A 13601-nucleotide genomic window follows, 5' to 3' on the forward strand; every position below is an offset into this window, starting at 1 on the left:
ATATGCTGCCTCTCCTTCCATCCTTACAGCCGCCTTGACACTGTCCCTGTTTTGTGTGTGAGAATGCTGGACCTAATGAGTAGAGTAGCTAGCTAGAGGTTCCTGGCAGCCAAACCTCCCAGTTACATCTTTTGCAGTAGAGATTCTCAGGCTCTGACTTCTGTGAAGCCAGTGACACAAACTTGTGCGCTTGGACTGATCATGAAGTATTGACTGGGCCTGGATAATAGGCTCCCTCAGTAACTGGACAGATCGTGCACGCCAGCTGATGGCCAAAGGCTCTGAGCCTTGGTAGAAGGCTGCCTCTATAACTAGATACATACATCTCACTGGTTCTCTTTGCAGGTTCTGATTGGAACGGACTCCATCACAAACCTGCATAAACTAGAGCAGGTATCCAGTGATGAGGGCATTGGGACCCTGGCTGAGAACCTGCTGGAGGCCCTGCGAGAACACCCTGATGTGAACAAGAAGATTGATGCTGCCCGCAGGGAGACCCGAGCTGAGAAGAAGCGCATGGCCATGGCCATGAGGCAGAAGGCTCTCGGCACTCTGGGCATGACGGTAAAGCTCCCTCTCTAAGTGGACAAGGAACCCCGCAGGCAGACGAATGTGCTTCCCAGGAGAGCTGGGCACGATGGTGGGAGGGCTGCACAGAGGAGAGGCAGAGGTAGCTGTGCTGGGTTCTTCCAGATGTGGCTACTGCCATACTACATTTGGAGACTCAAAGAAAACTGACCTGGCAGGTTTATGCAAACAGTAAAAGTAAAGATACTAATTACTGTGTATTCAGGATTTGCTGCATGCCAGACACTACCAGAAAGAACCTCATATATATATATATGATATTTTTAAATCATCAAGTAGTCCTGTGGCTTGACATCATTACACCCATTTCCAGATAAAAAAAAGTGAAGCACATTGGCCATGACATATAGCTACTAACTTTGGACAGGACTTTGAACAAGGACTGATCCAGAGGGCTCTGTTGTCCTACTTTGGAGGAAATGGTGGCCCTGGAAGAGCCTTGTCTTAACAAGCAAACTCGTGTGTCAGCAGTTTGATCCTTGCTGGGGACAGTAAATGATCAGAACACAGCGGCCCTTGGCAGCCGAGTCGTGGTGGGGCTGGCACAGACCAAAGGGGCTTTGTGGTAGCAAATGGCAACGTGGCAACGTGCCAGCTTCCCACTGCTTGGTGTCCTCTGCTTTGATGGCTTCTGAACGAATCCCAGGGCTTTCCCTCAATAAAAGTCAGTGGAGACAGCAGATGTGTAGCTTAGAGGTAGAGCGCTTGCCACTTGCTGAGGCTGTCAAGGCCCCAGTTCCACCCCTCTCAGCACAGTGGAAGGGCTCTTCTCTCCACACTTCATTCCTTTATGTCTGTGTGTGGTTATCTCAAGCTAGGGTGAGAGACATGTGGGAATCCTCTTGTGACATGCCGCCTGTGTTCCCTTCTAGACAAATGAAAAGGGCCAAGTGGTGACCAAGACTGCGCTCCTGAAGCAGATGGAAGAGCTGATAGAGGAGCCAGGCCTCACGTGCTGCATCTGCAGGGAGGGATACAAGTTCCAGGTAAGGCTGCTGGGCAGCGCATGGCTGCACATGCTCTGGCTGTTAGTAGCACAGCCTGGCTCTATGTCTAGACATGCTAGTTTCCTGCAAGCCATTTTGTACTAAGATAAGCTTGTGCTTTGGGGGACTGACACCAGTGCCAGTGGCTAGCTAGCCTTGTAGGCAGGAAGGCAAATGATCTAAGCATGAGCATCCTTGGCACCTGAAGAGACCACCTTTTGGCATCCTCTATCAGTGCCAGGGCACTTGTCTTTAAACCCTGTTAAAGGCCCCAGCTGATGGGTAGGGCATGTGGCAAAGCCAGAATTCCAGCTGAGGTTCTGTTAATCCCAGGCCTGGGGACTTCAGATCTTACTGTGTTGCTTCTGTTCAGGACAACTATGAGCGATTAGAGCCCCACTTTCTATGTGTCCAAGTGAGGCGGCCTGTTTGCTTTCTGACAGTACCGAGAGAGACCTCTTCCTCTTTAGCCCTGCTTTGCTCCTAGACTCTGGAAGAGCCAGTGTCCCGGTTGATGTAAAGTGGCCATGGAAATTCTGCGTATTCCCTTCTAGATAGATGAAGCACAGGCAGAGATGGCATAGGCTGAGATCTCTGCCCCCCCCCCACCAAATTATGAGGTTTGGTGCTGGGAGTGTAGTTCAGTGATAGGATGCTTGCCTGCCATACGCAAGGCCGTAACTTCCATTCCTAGAACTATAGAGAGAGAGAGAGGGAGGAGAGAGAGAAGTTTATTTAGCTCACAGTACTGGAAATTCAAGAGTAGGATACTGGGGTCTCCTAGGTTTCTGTTAAATCCACAATGAGAAATTGAGCCTCACATGAGTTTATGGCAGCAAATGATGCTTGCACCAGAGTGACCACTTTCCCATCTGAAAGGAGATGCTCAGTTCTCCACACCTTGTCACTTCCTTGCATAGGTTGGCTGGGAATTTCTCCTCACCCCCCGCACCCCCCAATTCTGTGTTGTCCTTGCAGCCCACAAAGGTCTTAGGCATTTATACCTTCACCAAGCGGGTAGCTTTGGAAGAGATGGAGAACAAGCCCCGGAAACAGCAGGGCTACAGTACTGTGTCCCATTTCAACATTGTGCACTACGATTGTCACCTAGCTGCCGTCAGGTAGGTGTTGGCTCTTGCAGAATGGCTTTAGCCAGCCTGGACTTGTATTGCTTCAAATGAGTGGGCCATGGCTCAGGTCCTGGGCTGCTGGGCTGGAGTTACTAGCTCTGAGGCCGAAGCCTGCTTTTCTTCTCTCCAAGCAGTAGGGTGTCTACCTTAGCCCCCATAGACCCATGAACTGTACTTACCCTGTGAGAAACTGTGTTTGACTTTGGATATTTGGCCTTGGCCAAGGCTGGTAGAAACAGTCCTGCTTGCCTGAATTAATGAAGCAAACTTTTACCTATGGAGTTCACAAATGGCTAATTCTCTCCCTAGGGCCAGGGCTAGTGTTAGCAAGCCCTCAGCACCCTGGTGTCTCATTACCAGAGTAATCCCAGCAGTTACTTGTCCCTGCTCTCCTCCCTGTCCCCATCCAGATTGGCTAGAGGCCGGGAAGAGTGGGAGAGTGCTGCCCTGCAGAATGCCAACACAAAGTGCAATGGGCTCCTTCCAGTCTGGGGCCCCCACGTCCCTGAATCAGCTTTTGCCACTTGTTTAGCAAGGTGAGTGTTGAATGTTTTCATCACAGAAAGGAGCAGTTTCCTGGGCACTTCAGTGGATGTCCATGTCTGTCTGTGCTAACAGACCACAGAATTGCTCTGAGCAGATAGGACTGAGTAAAATGACCTGCTGAAACAAAACCAGCCTCCTTGGTTTCCTGGGTTCCATGCAAGATTTTTCATTAGCTCTCCTGTAACACCCAGAACCTCTAACTTGGTCCTCGGGACCAGAATTTCCAAAGTTCACTTCTCTGGTCAATGACTCTAGTGTTTTAAGTAATGAAAGCTCCTGGGTGTGGGGTGGGGTGGGAGTTCCTTCTAAGGCCTCTCTGTTCCCACATACTAGACTGCAATAGCTGAAGCTTCTCTGGGGTCCTTGTATGTTTGTGAGGCCATGTGGAGTTCTAGTTTAAAGCCCAGGGGTATAAAGTACTTAGTACATGAGACTTGGCGGCAGTAATGACAGTGATGGTAGGTAGCATACTCAGCTGTGTACTGTGTTACTGCTGCACACATGAATAATCTGGGCCATACGGGGAGTCATTTACCCAGGGCCATTCAGTTAATAAGAGGCAGAATCAAATGGATATTGATTTAGGAAGAAAAAAAAGCACAACATATTGGAGGGTGAAAAGATCCTTCTTAAGGATAAATTACCTTGTCACCAGAATGAGTAAATTCACATTTCTCTGTAATGTGTCATGGCATCTGTCAGTTAAGAAATGAGCCTCTTACCCACATTGAGAGATCACATGCAGTCACAGCAGCAGCAGCAGCAGCAGCAGCAATGTCCTAAGGTCTGTCTGACAGCCCCCATTTGACCTCTGCAGTCAGCAGATCAGAGTGACCAGAAAGAGAGCTCTGCACTCCATCCCAGGGTTTTTCTAGGAGTCTGGCTTCCATGACACGTTGGCTCTGCTTCTCCCTAGGCACAACACTTACCTCCAAGAATGTACGGGCCAGCGGGAACCCACGTACCAGCTCAACATCCATGACATTAAACTACTATTCCTGCGTTTCGCCATGGAGCAATCGTTCAGTGCAGACACTGGTGGGGGCGGCCGGGAGAGCAACATCCACCTGATCCCATACATCATTCACACCGTGCTTTACGTTCTGAACACGTACGTCAGTACCTTGTGGCCCCAGATGCTACCTTGGCTGACACTCCTTGTCCCTCTCTGCTTAGCTAGATCCCCCAGCCTTTACTGAGGAAGGGTTTTTAATTCACTGTTTTGAGGGTCACATCATGTCAGTCAGAGCACACGGGTGTAACGATAGGCTTCCGGTGGGATGGAGGCTGCCACACCAATGGAACACTAGCTTTCTTAGCCCATCAGTAATGCTTCTGACAAGGATGGGGCTGGAGGGGGTTGAATATTGGGAAAGCAATTGAACAGTAATGAGGCCGGGAAGAAACAACTGTTTGTGTCTGTGGTGCTGGAAATGGGGCGTCAAAGAGGCCCTCCGAGGGGGCAGAAGCCCTCCCACTCGCAGCCAGGCTTAGAAGCACATTAAGGTATTTCTGTGCCTGCACTTGGAGTATTTGGCTGAGTGCAGACCTGCCTGCAGACCTTTCTTCCTGAGATCCATGACTTTAGTAGGCAGAGCTGGTAGCCATGGAAAGGCTGGGCACAGTCCTCCCACACTATTACCATACTACTGAGGTAGGTACCAAGGCAGTCAGTTGGCTCTTGTCCTTTCCCCTCAGACAGTTTGTTTTCCCTTCTTCCCATTTCCTTGTGAGATAAAGTCTGACCTTGAGACTGCAGGCTTCTTTGTTAAATCGCAGGGCAGGGCACATGACATCATCTACCAAATGCCCAGGCTGTCAAGAGAGACACCTGGCATTGCCAGCAGCACAGGCATTCTACTGTCTGGACCCTGCTGCAGGCCCCATCTGTGCTAATTGCCAGTGTTCTTGAGGCCCTGACAAAGGCTGTGGGTTTTGCAGAGACATGCCTCTTGGCAGCCATAAGCTAGAGTGGACTGCTCAGGCAGAGACCCAGGGAAGAAAACACTTCCCAGGATTGACCCAGCCAGATGGAACTGGTGACTTCAGGTGTCAGCTCTGTTGTTGTCTCCTTGGGCAGGCAGGGCCTCCTCAGCCATAGGCTGCTTCCTTTGCTAGCCATTGGATAGTGGCATGAGCTTGGTCATAAGGCAGTTGGGCCTCTGATGGGACGTTTACACACAAGAGCAAGCGTGCTATACTAGTGAGCCAAAAATCTGAACCTCAGAAGAACCTGCCATGGCCAGAAGTCTGAGCTTCCCCACAGGGGTGGAAAGTTAGTTGGGGTTCCAATTGGTTCTGGGCATGCCCATTTTTTAGAAGCGAAAGGACACGGGGTACCTTTGCCCCATCCTCCTGCATCCCTATGGCTCGCTGCCTGCAGCCTGGACATGGGGTTTTTGTTGTTTTATCTTCCCCTCATATATGATCACCAGTAGGTTATAGGGACACTACTGGAGAGTCTTAGCCTCTTTGTGTGGGTCCTGCCACTGGCAAGACTTTTTCATGAAAAGGGGGTAGAGTTGATGACAGACTCTAGAACCAGGCCTGGGGCCTCAGTCTAGTCTTTGCTTAGCATGGTGCTTAGATCCTAGTATTGTAGCTTACTCTCCTGTACATTTGGACAGGCAGCTCTTGTCTCACAGGCTATTTATGCCTGTTAAATGAGATAAGTCACGTGCAGAACTGAGAACCATGCCTGGCAGGCAGTGTGCTGTGGTCATTGGCACACAGCTGCCCACCCAGAAGAAACTACTGGTGACGGGGAGGGAGGACATGCTGCAAGTAAACAGCCCAGCGGGGAGCCTGAATGCCGGGGGACTGCATAGTGGGATTCGTGGAACCTACTCTTCCACTCTGTTATAGCTTACTGGTTTGGTGACTTTGGTAAGTCATCTTCCTTCCCTGAGCTTCCAGAAAAATTATGACAAGTCCATAGTGGAGAGTTGGTAGCCATGCCCTGTCCAAGAGCCAGGAGATGTTGGGATCTGTGTTGAAGTGACAGTCAGGGACCTGAAAGGGTAGAAGGCTTGTGCTACTAGAGGGGAGGAAGTACAAACCCACAAGATTGTTCAGGGCCATCTTGGTTGGCCCTGCTCCTTCCTTGCTGCCATCTGAATTCTTTTCCTCCAGAACCCGAGCGACATCCCGAGAGGAGAAGAACCTACAAGGCTTCCTGGAGCAGCCCAAAGAGAAGTGGGTGGAGAGCGCCTTCGAGGTAGACGGGCCCCACTACTTCACCATCCTGGCTCTGCACGTCATACCCCCTGAGCAGTGGAGAGCCATGCGTGTGGAGATCCTTCGCAGGCTGCTGGTGGCCTCACATGCCCGCGCAGTGGCTCCAGGAGGAGCTACCAGGTCAGTGCTTGCTTTGGGAAGCTGCAGCATTTAGTGTCTTCCCGTGTGTTTCCAGGCTGTCTCTGTCACATGATGTGTGTCTGTTGAAGGTGTGCTCATTTGACTTGGCTCTCAACTCTGGCTCCAGCCGGCACCCTAAGAGTCTAGACTGGTGTTTGACAGTTGCTTGAGCCCCTCTGGGTCTTGTGTTGAGCCACTGAAAAGGTGGATTTAGGTTTCCATCTGTAGAAAATTCAGAAAGGAAGACAGCCAGGATTCAAGGGATATGGCTGGTGAGGCAATTAGACCCAGCAGCAAGGCTAAGCCAGGGAGCCAGACTTTCTGGCTCTTGCTGGCTTTGGTGTAAACTAGGGAGGTTTCAGTGTGGCTGTGGCTGGGGATTTCTTGTCCAGTGACTAAAGATTGTCCTCCTTCCTTCCTGTCTCATCTGCCACACCTTCCTCAGGCTTTCTAGACCCTCTTCACAATCGTGTGTGCACCAATCAAGGAGCGCGTGCAGGAGTTCTTTGCATTGTTTGTTTGAGTCAGTTGGGGGTTATCTGAAAGAGCCATCTGCAATGAAATCAGAGCCTTCATCTCAAGCTCTTTGACAATACCCAGTGGTCACAGCACACAGAATAGACCCAGCCACTTCATGGGTTTTTAGTGGCCCTGGATAGTCCCTACTCCCCACCCCCCACCCTCACCCTCCAGGAGCTGCACCACAGTGTGTGGCCTGGTAGCTTATTTCTGCTAGTGGAATACCTGGTGTCCCTGTGTGGTCCTGCTGTTGTCTCTGAACTCGTAAGTTTAGACTCTGGGATCATTTTCACACTTAGAGGCCAGGAAGGGAGCAGAAGGAGGCTCCCTTCCAGCCATGGTGATGGCATGCCCTATGGTACAGCAGTACCTGAACTGGCTACCTGAGGCTTTTCCTCTTTTAGCTCTAATACTTTTATGCCCCCAGAGTGACCAGTTTGCTGCTGTCATCTTGATTCCAGCCAATAGAAGCTTATTTGAGCCAAGTGTGAAGTAGTAGAGTTAGATTCCTGCCCCATTCCAAACATATCACATCCATGATATCCCAGGAGCCCTAGTGTTAATAGTTAGCTGCTTGAAATCAGAAGTTAGGTCTTCAGATGCTGAAGTTGTTAAGTGAAACAGAAATTGCATTCGTAGCACACAGGATGGATGTGCTTATCAGGCAGGCTTCCGCAGCGGAGTAGAGGCTGAGCCCACCCGAGCTGTTCTATCGGCCAAGAGTGGAACTCATTTCTGTCCCAGCAGTTGAAGAAAAGCTGATTTGGTCATGGCTTAATTAGGAAATCCAGCTTGGGCTACATTCAAGCATTGCCATTCTGTGTAACAGTTTAGTCACCTTTCCTAATTAGCTGTAAATAATTAAGCTGGGCAGGGTCACCCAAGACTCATGTTCACCAAAGCAGGACAGCCACAGAGGGCCAAGCCCGGCTGTGGTCCAGCTTCTAAGCCTGCTGTTTGCCAGACAGATTATAAAAGGTGCTGAGGGCTTGCCCGGGATTGAGACACCCTTGAAGGAGAGGCCTTTCAGCCAAGGGCATGGAGAAGGTGTCTCTCTTGTGGCGTTGGGTGCTATTGCTAGCAGCAGGTTCTGTTTGAAGTCCTGTACATTTTGGTTGGGGTAGGGGGCAGTAGCAGATACACAAAACTATAGTTTAAAGGGCCAGGGTTATAACTCAGTGATGAGCACTTGCCTAGCATGTGTGAGACTCCAAGTTCAGTTTCCAACAACAACACACACCGAGGAGGGGGGTATAGACTAGAGCTCAAGAGAAGCTAATGACTCTGCATGTCTAACATTCAGCAAAATAGATTCAGCGGGTATTTTAGCCTAGAAATTGTCTAGGCTTCCACTGGAATCTTACGTGGTATCTGGACGGTTGTTACCCTTAGTCCCATCTTACAGCTGTGCCACCCCCCACCTCTCAAGCAGGTGGGCAGGAGGAAACACGGCAGAGGCTACAGGAAGCACATGCCAATAGGCTTGACTTTGTGAGTTAAACGGTTGCTGCAGGCAGTTGTGGCTGGGCCTCTCGTAGTAGGCAAGCTCTAAACTAAATCAGGCGATGCTGAGCACTCTGCTGCTTGTCTTTTGGTCCTAGGATATGTACCAGAGCGTTGTGAGATGTAGAAGATGACCTTAAATCACCACAGGGGCTCATCTGGCCTTTACTGTCCACAGCCATGAATGAACTCTCCCCTTGTGCTGGAGCATTCTGATCCTTCAGAGCCCAGTGGGATCACCCCTTATAAGAGGGATATCTACTGCAGACTGAACCTTGACAGAGGTGCCCCCCATGTTCTAAGTGCTAAGACTCTCAGATGAGTTCATGCAGCACTTGCTGGCTTTCAAGCCTGTGCCAGGTACTCGGGTGTTCGTGACACTTGTTAGAGATAAAGGGGTGTCTGAGCAGCTCCAAGATTACCCTAGGATTTGGGAAGTATTGGATGGTTGCCTGGGCAGTCCTAGATATCATGGTTGCTCAATGTGAATTTCCTATCAGCTTGCCGGGTTTCTGCAGAGTGCGTCTTTGATGCATTTGGCTGTCTAGTAGATTTCTGGTGGCAGGTATAGCCTGAGTTAGAACCTTGTTTTTTTCTTATTCACTGTTAGACATCGTTACATTTGGGAGCTTGTGAGGGGCAGAGTACAAGGGAGCAGGGAATCCTTGTGTTTGCTTAGGTTAGAGCTTTTGGGTGCACATGTCTACCTGTGTCTACCTATTCCTGATAGCCCAGTTTAGGAAAGTGCCAAGACTGTCAGATGAGCTCCTAAAGCAGCCCTGGGAGCCAGGGCATCCACGTTCCCTGCCCATAGCTGCTTTTGTTCAGGCCATGTGCAGCAGCTTCTGGGTACCATCAGTCCCCAAGTACAGTGTCCCGTCTCTGCAGGGCCCTTACAGATGTCTTTGCTCTGCTTTTCCAGGCTAACAGATAAGGCAGTGAAGGACTATTCTGCCTACCGTTCTTCCCTGCTCTTCTGGGCTCTTGTTGATCTCATTTACAACATGTTTAAGGTAAGGAAGCATCCAGGGCCCAGCCAGTTCCAAGAGGTATGGGATGTGTGCATCCTTGCCTAAACCCCATTGGTGGCCACATTCCGAGGCTCCTCACTAACTTTGGGTGCTTTGCCCTTGGATAGCTAAAGGTCTCTACTTGGGGAGAGGTATGCACCCTCAGCTCAGACCTGCACATCCAGCTGTTCACAGCTGAGACCACTTTGTCATGCACACTCCAAGCAGTGAGCTCTGAGCACATTGACAGCCTTCTCACCCTTGTCCTTGCCTATGCGTAACACTTTACTCTTTGTGAATCTGCCCGACATAACCTCACTTAAAGTAGAATGTCCTGCTTTCTATCTGCTTGGGCCCACGTGTCTTAGGAGGGTTGGTGTATGGGGTGAGCCCTGTGATAATGAGTGGAATGGTCCAGCCAGAGGTGCCAGTCGTGTTAGTTTTGGAAATGCAGATGTGGGAAAGTCCCATGTTGAAATTACGGGTTCAAACGGAACATTGCGTAAACAAAGAGGGTCTTGTGGAGAGTAACTAAGGCCGGTAGGCCCTGGAGGTCGGGCCTCCTTAGTCTAGGAAGGCTCTGGTCCGTGTAGGGTGGTCTCACCACAGTGCTGAGATGGAGGCAGAGAGCTGGCTGCATTCAGTTACTCACTGGCCCCGTGGCCTACTGTCCTTGTAGAAGGTGCCCACCAGTAACACGGAGGGCGGCTGGTCCTGCTCTCTGGCCGAGTACATCCGCCACAATGACATGCCCATCTACGAAGCTGCCGACAAAGCCCTGAAAACCTTCCAGGAGGAGTTCATGCCAGTGGAGACCTTCTCAGAGTTCCTCGATGCAGCAGGTCAGTGCACAGTTTTCTCTGGGGCAAAGCTCAAGTCTGACTCAGTAGACCTGCAGTTAAATAGGCCTACAGTAGCCACTTCCAGTCATAGGAGAGGTGTTCATTCAAGCAGCCCACTTGCTGAGTGTCGTGGCACTTGCCTTTAATCCCAGTACTCAGACAGAGGCAAGTGGATCTCTTAAGTTTGAGGCCAGCCTGAAGTTTTAGGACAGTCAGTTATACATAGAGAGACCCTGTCTCCAAAAAAATCAGACTGACAGGTGAAAGCGCTTCGGTTCCCCAGCTCCACCTCTGCCTGTGGTACATGAGCTCAGTGGTCTGGGCTACTCTGCTTAGCCTCCCTCTGTCGCTGCTGTCATGGAGGCTGTGGAGGTTAAGCGGATATGGGTAGCACAGAAGAGACAAGCTCTTTCAGGTTCTGACTTTTAGTGACAGCTCAGGCTTAACAGGAGAAAGGGCGCTTGTCTTCCTTGCCTCCAGCAGCTGCAGATGTTAAGTAGATAGAGACAGCATGGAGCGCCTTGAGGATGCTCACTGAGGGCAGCGTCTGAGCGTTTGTGCTGCAGCTCCCAGAGCTCAAGTCTGTTCTCTCCTATCCACAAATCATCTGTACAAATTGGCCACTTACTTGGAAATACTTTGAAACTTACTTGGATTTCATATCTGAAAAGGGCGTGACTCGGGCTCAGGCCTGGGAAAAACAACCTAGGGTTACAGATGACCCCTCTCAGTTCCTAACTGTTGTGGCACAGCCTCTCCTGGTGCTGTCTTAGAAGGGAGGGCTGCTAACCAAAGCAAAGGAGCCGGACCAGGCCAGCTCCTGCCTCTCGACCTTCTGGTGTTCACTGTGGGGACTGTGCAGACGCAGGGGACAGTCCCCCAGGCCCTGTTGCTGAGTGACCACTTCTGTTAACACTCCCTCTTCCCTTTCTATCCTCTGGGAAGGAGACCCACTAAAACCCTGGGATCTTGTCTGCATGCGCTCTTCTGTTTGCCCAGCTCTGGACACTCTGAGAACAAATGTTCTTCATGGCCCAGTGGGGGTTCTGCCCTGGGATGGTGTTTCCAGCCCGGCTGTTTAAGCAGCAGCTCACCGTTTTCCTCAGAGTTAATCCGGAACAAGAGCAGCTCAGAGCTGAGTCCTCAGGTCCTGTGCTTGTCACATGAGACTGTCAGAGCCAGTGAGAAGAGGGGCAGGGGCAAAGGACTCAGCTGCCTCCAGGCCTGGCACCTGGGCGTGCTCTGGCAGCAGTAAGCCTCTAGCCTTTTTGCGAAGCCAGGCTTTTGCACATACTTCATACCTTTAAACTGCCAGAATACCAGACATGCCTGTTCAACTTCAAGAACAAAACAACTTCCAGGACCAAGAGAAGCAGCCTGGCTGCTTTGCCTCCATTATTGCAGATGCTGGGAGGTGACTTGTTTGGACGTTCGTGTTTAACTTGAGACTTCGTGTCCCCTCTGCACTGTTGATGATATCAGGTGCCTGGCTGGGACTTGGTATAGAGGATGCCTGGGTTCTTCCACCGAGAAGGCTCCTGTTAGTCTCCATGGCAGGCAGGGAGGGCTCCCTACTGTCTCTTTCTGAGAACTGAAGAAAGGGAGCCCCTGTGCTCTGGCATCTTGCTTAAGGAATCCAGGGGTATGGTGAGATTGAAGCCCAGAAGAAGCCAGAGGCCTCTGCCTGTTCTGCCCTTCCAGCCCACAAGACCATTTCTTGGTATTTGCCTCTTTGGTCAATTTAAGATGATGACAGAGGATAAGGAGACGGCTCAGCTATGGTCTGCCGTGCAAACATGTGGACCTGAGTTTTGATCCCCAGCACCCATAAAAACCAGGTGTGGGTAGGTGCTCCAGTGGTAGGATTCCCTGCTGAGCTTACTGGTCTGCCAGTCTAGCCAGCCTGCAAACTCTAAAACCCTGTCTTAGAAAATAAGGTAGGGGCAATGAAGAAAGACACTCGATGTTCACACACACCGGTCACTGCTCTGGGGCGGGAGTGTGGCTAAACTTAAAGAGTGCTTGCCTGGCTTGCAGGAAGCACTAGATTCAGTCCCCAACACTGACTATGTCAGGCGTGGTAGCACAGAAGTTCAGAGGAGGGCCTCAGCTGCATAGTGAGTTTGAGGCCAGTCTGGGGTCGGGAGCCCACCAAGAATAAACAACCTTAGAGTTGTGATTTGCAGCCTCTCCAGTCACCTCCAAGCCCCTGCACCGGTTGAGATCCTCTGCTCCAGGGAATTGAGACTGGCACCCCTTCTGGATCACTGTGTGTGTGCATTTGCCACACTGCTCACCTCCCCACCATTGCTGGAACCCAGCAAGTGGTTCCATCGGAGCATGCTGCCCTCAGTGTGTTCTGTGTGTGAAGGAGGTGCCTGTGACGCGGTGGGGCTGGGGGCACTGTGTACCACTTAAACTCCCACTCTGCCTCTGTGGTCTTTCCAGGTCTTCTGTCAGAAGTCACCGATCCAGAGGGCTTCCTAAAGGACCTGTTGAACTCAATTCCCTGACAATCCCCACGGAAATGAGATCACGGAAATGAAGCTCGCTTGCCTTCCTCCCTCGTTCGCCCCTCCGTGTGCATTCACTTCCCCCACGGATGCTGCATTAGCACCCCCTCTCCTCCCTCATTTTTCTCGGAGTGGCTTGGGGTCTGTAGACTTCCTGTTCTATCGCGTGTGTGTGCTGCGTTGGCTATGAAGTTGTTTGTAGCCCAAGCCGTTGAAGGACCTATACATACCTAGGAGCTGTGAGCTGTCCCAGCCAGCTTGAGTGTGCACATCTTGAAATAAATGACTTGGTACACATTGGAAAGGGGGTTTGGCTGCTGCTTGCCCAGTGCTCTCCAGTGAGCTCTCAGCCTTGTGGTGATGCACCAGGAAGACTGCTGAATTTGAATTGCTATCTTGAGGGAGGGATTGGGGGGGAGATGGTTTTTTAGTCCTTAGCCAAAAGAGGGCTCAGCAAAGCAGGCCCTGGTCAGCATCTGCTTCAAAAGCCTTGAAAACATTTGACAGTCTCCTGCTGACTGCCCTGCAGAGAGGAGAGACCCCAGGAAGACTCAAGATGGCGAGAATAGCTATTCCCACTGCTAGGCCTCTTCTGCCTGCCCTCCCT

The 13601-nt window shown here is 51.0% G+C and overlaps 1 protein-coding gene across 11 annotated transcripts in view; it reads left to right on the forward strand.

Moving 5' to 3' along the window:
• Ubr4 (ubiquitin protein ligase E3 component n-recognin 4) overlaps nt 1-13298 on the forward strand; it is a 111978-nt gene extending 98680 nt beyond the window's left edge. For all 11 annotated transcript variants that reach the window (XM_075944673.1, XM_075944674.1, XM_075944679.1 and 8 more), the window contains 9 exons: nt 346-564; nt 1461-1574; nt 2553-2695; nt 3115-3240; nt 4167-4361; nt 6383-6607; nt 9552-9642; nt 10319-10481; nt 12930-13298. In XM_075944673.1, the coding sequence (XP_075800788.1) occupies nt 346-564; nt 1461-1574; nt 2553-2695; nt 3115-3240; nt 4167-4361; nt 6383-6607; nt 9552-9642; nt 10319-10481; nt 12930-12994 (1341 nt within the window). In that variant the 3' untranslated portion in view covers nt 12995-13298. The remainder of the gene's footprint in view (nt 1-345; nt 565-1460; nt 1575-2552; nt 2696-3114; nt 3241-4166; nt 4362-6382; nt 6608-9551; nt 9643-10318; nt 10482-12929) is intronic.
• Nucleotides 13299-13601: the final 303 nt, after the last annotated feature.

Source organism: Microtus pennsylvanicus, chromosome 13, assembly GCF_037038515.1.
Source record: "Microtus pennsylvanicus isolate mMicPen1 chromosome 13, mMicPen1.hap1, whole genome shotgun sequence".
In the NCBI taxonomy this organism is placed as follows: domain Eukaryota; kingdom Metazoa; phylum Chordata; class Mammalia; order Rodentia; family Cricetidae; genus Microtus; species Microtus pennsylvanicus.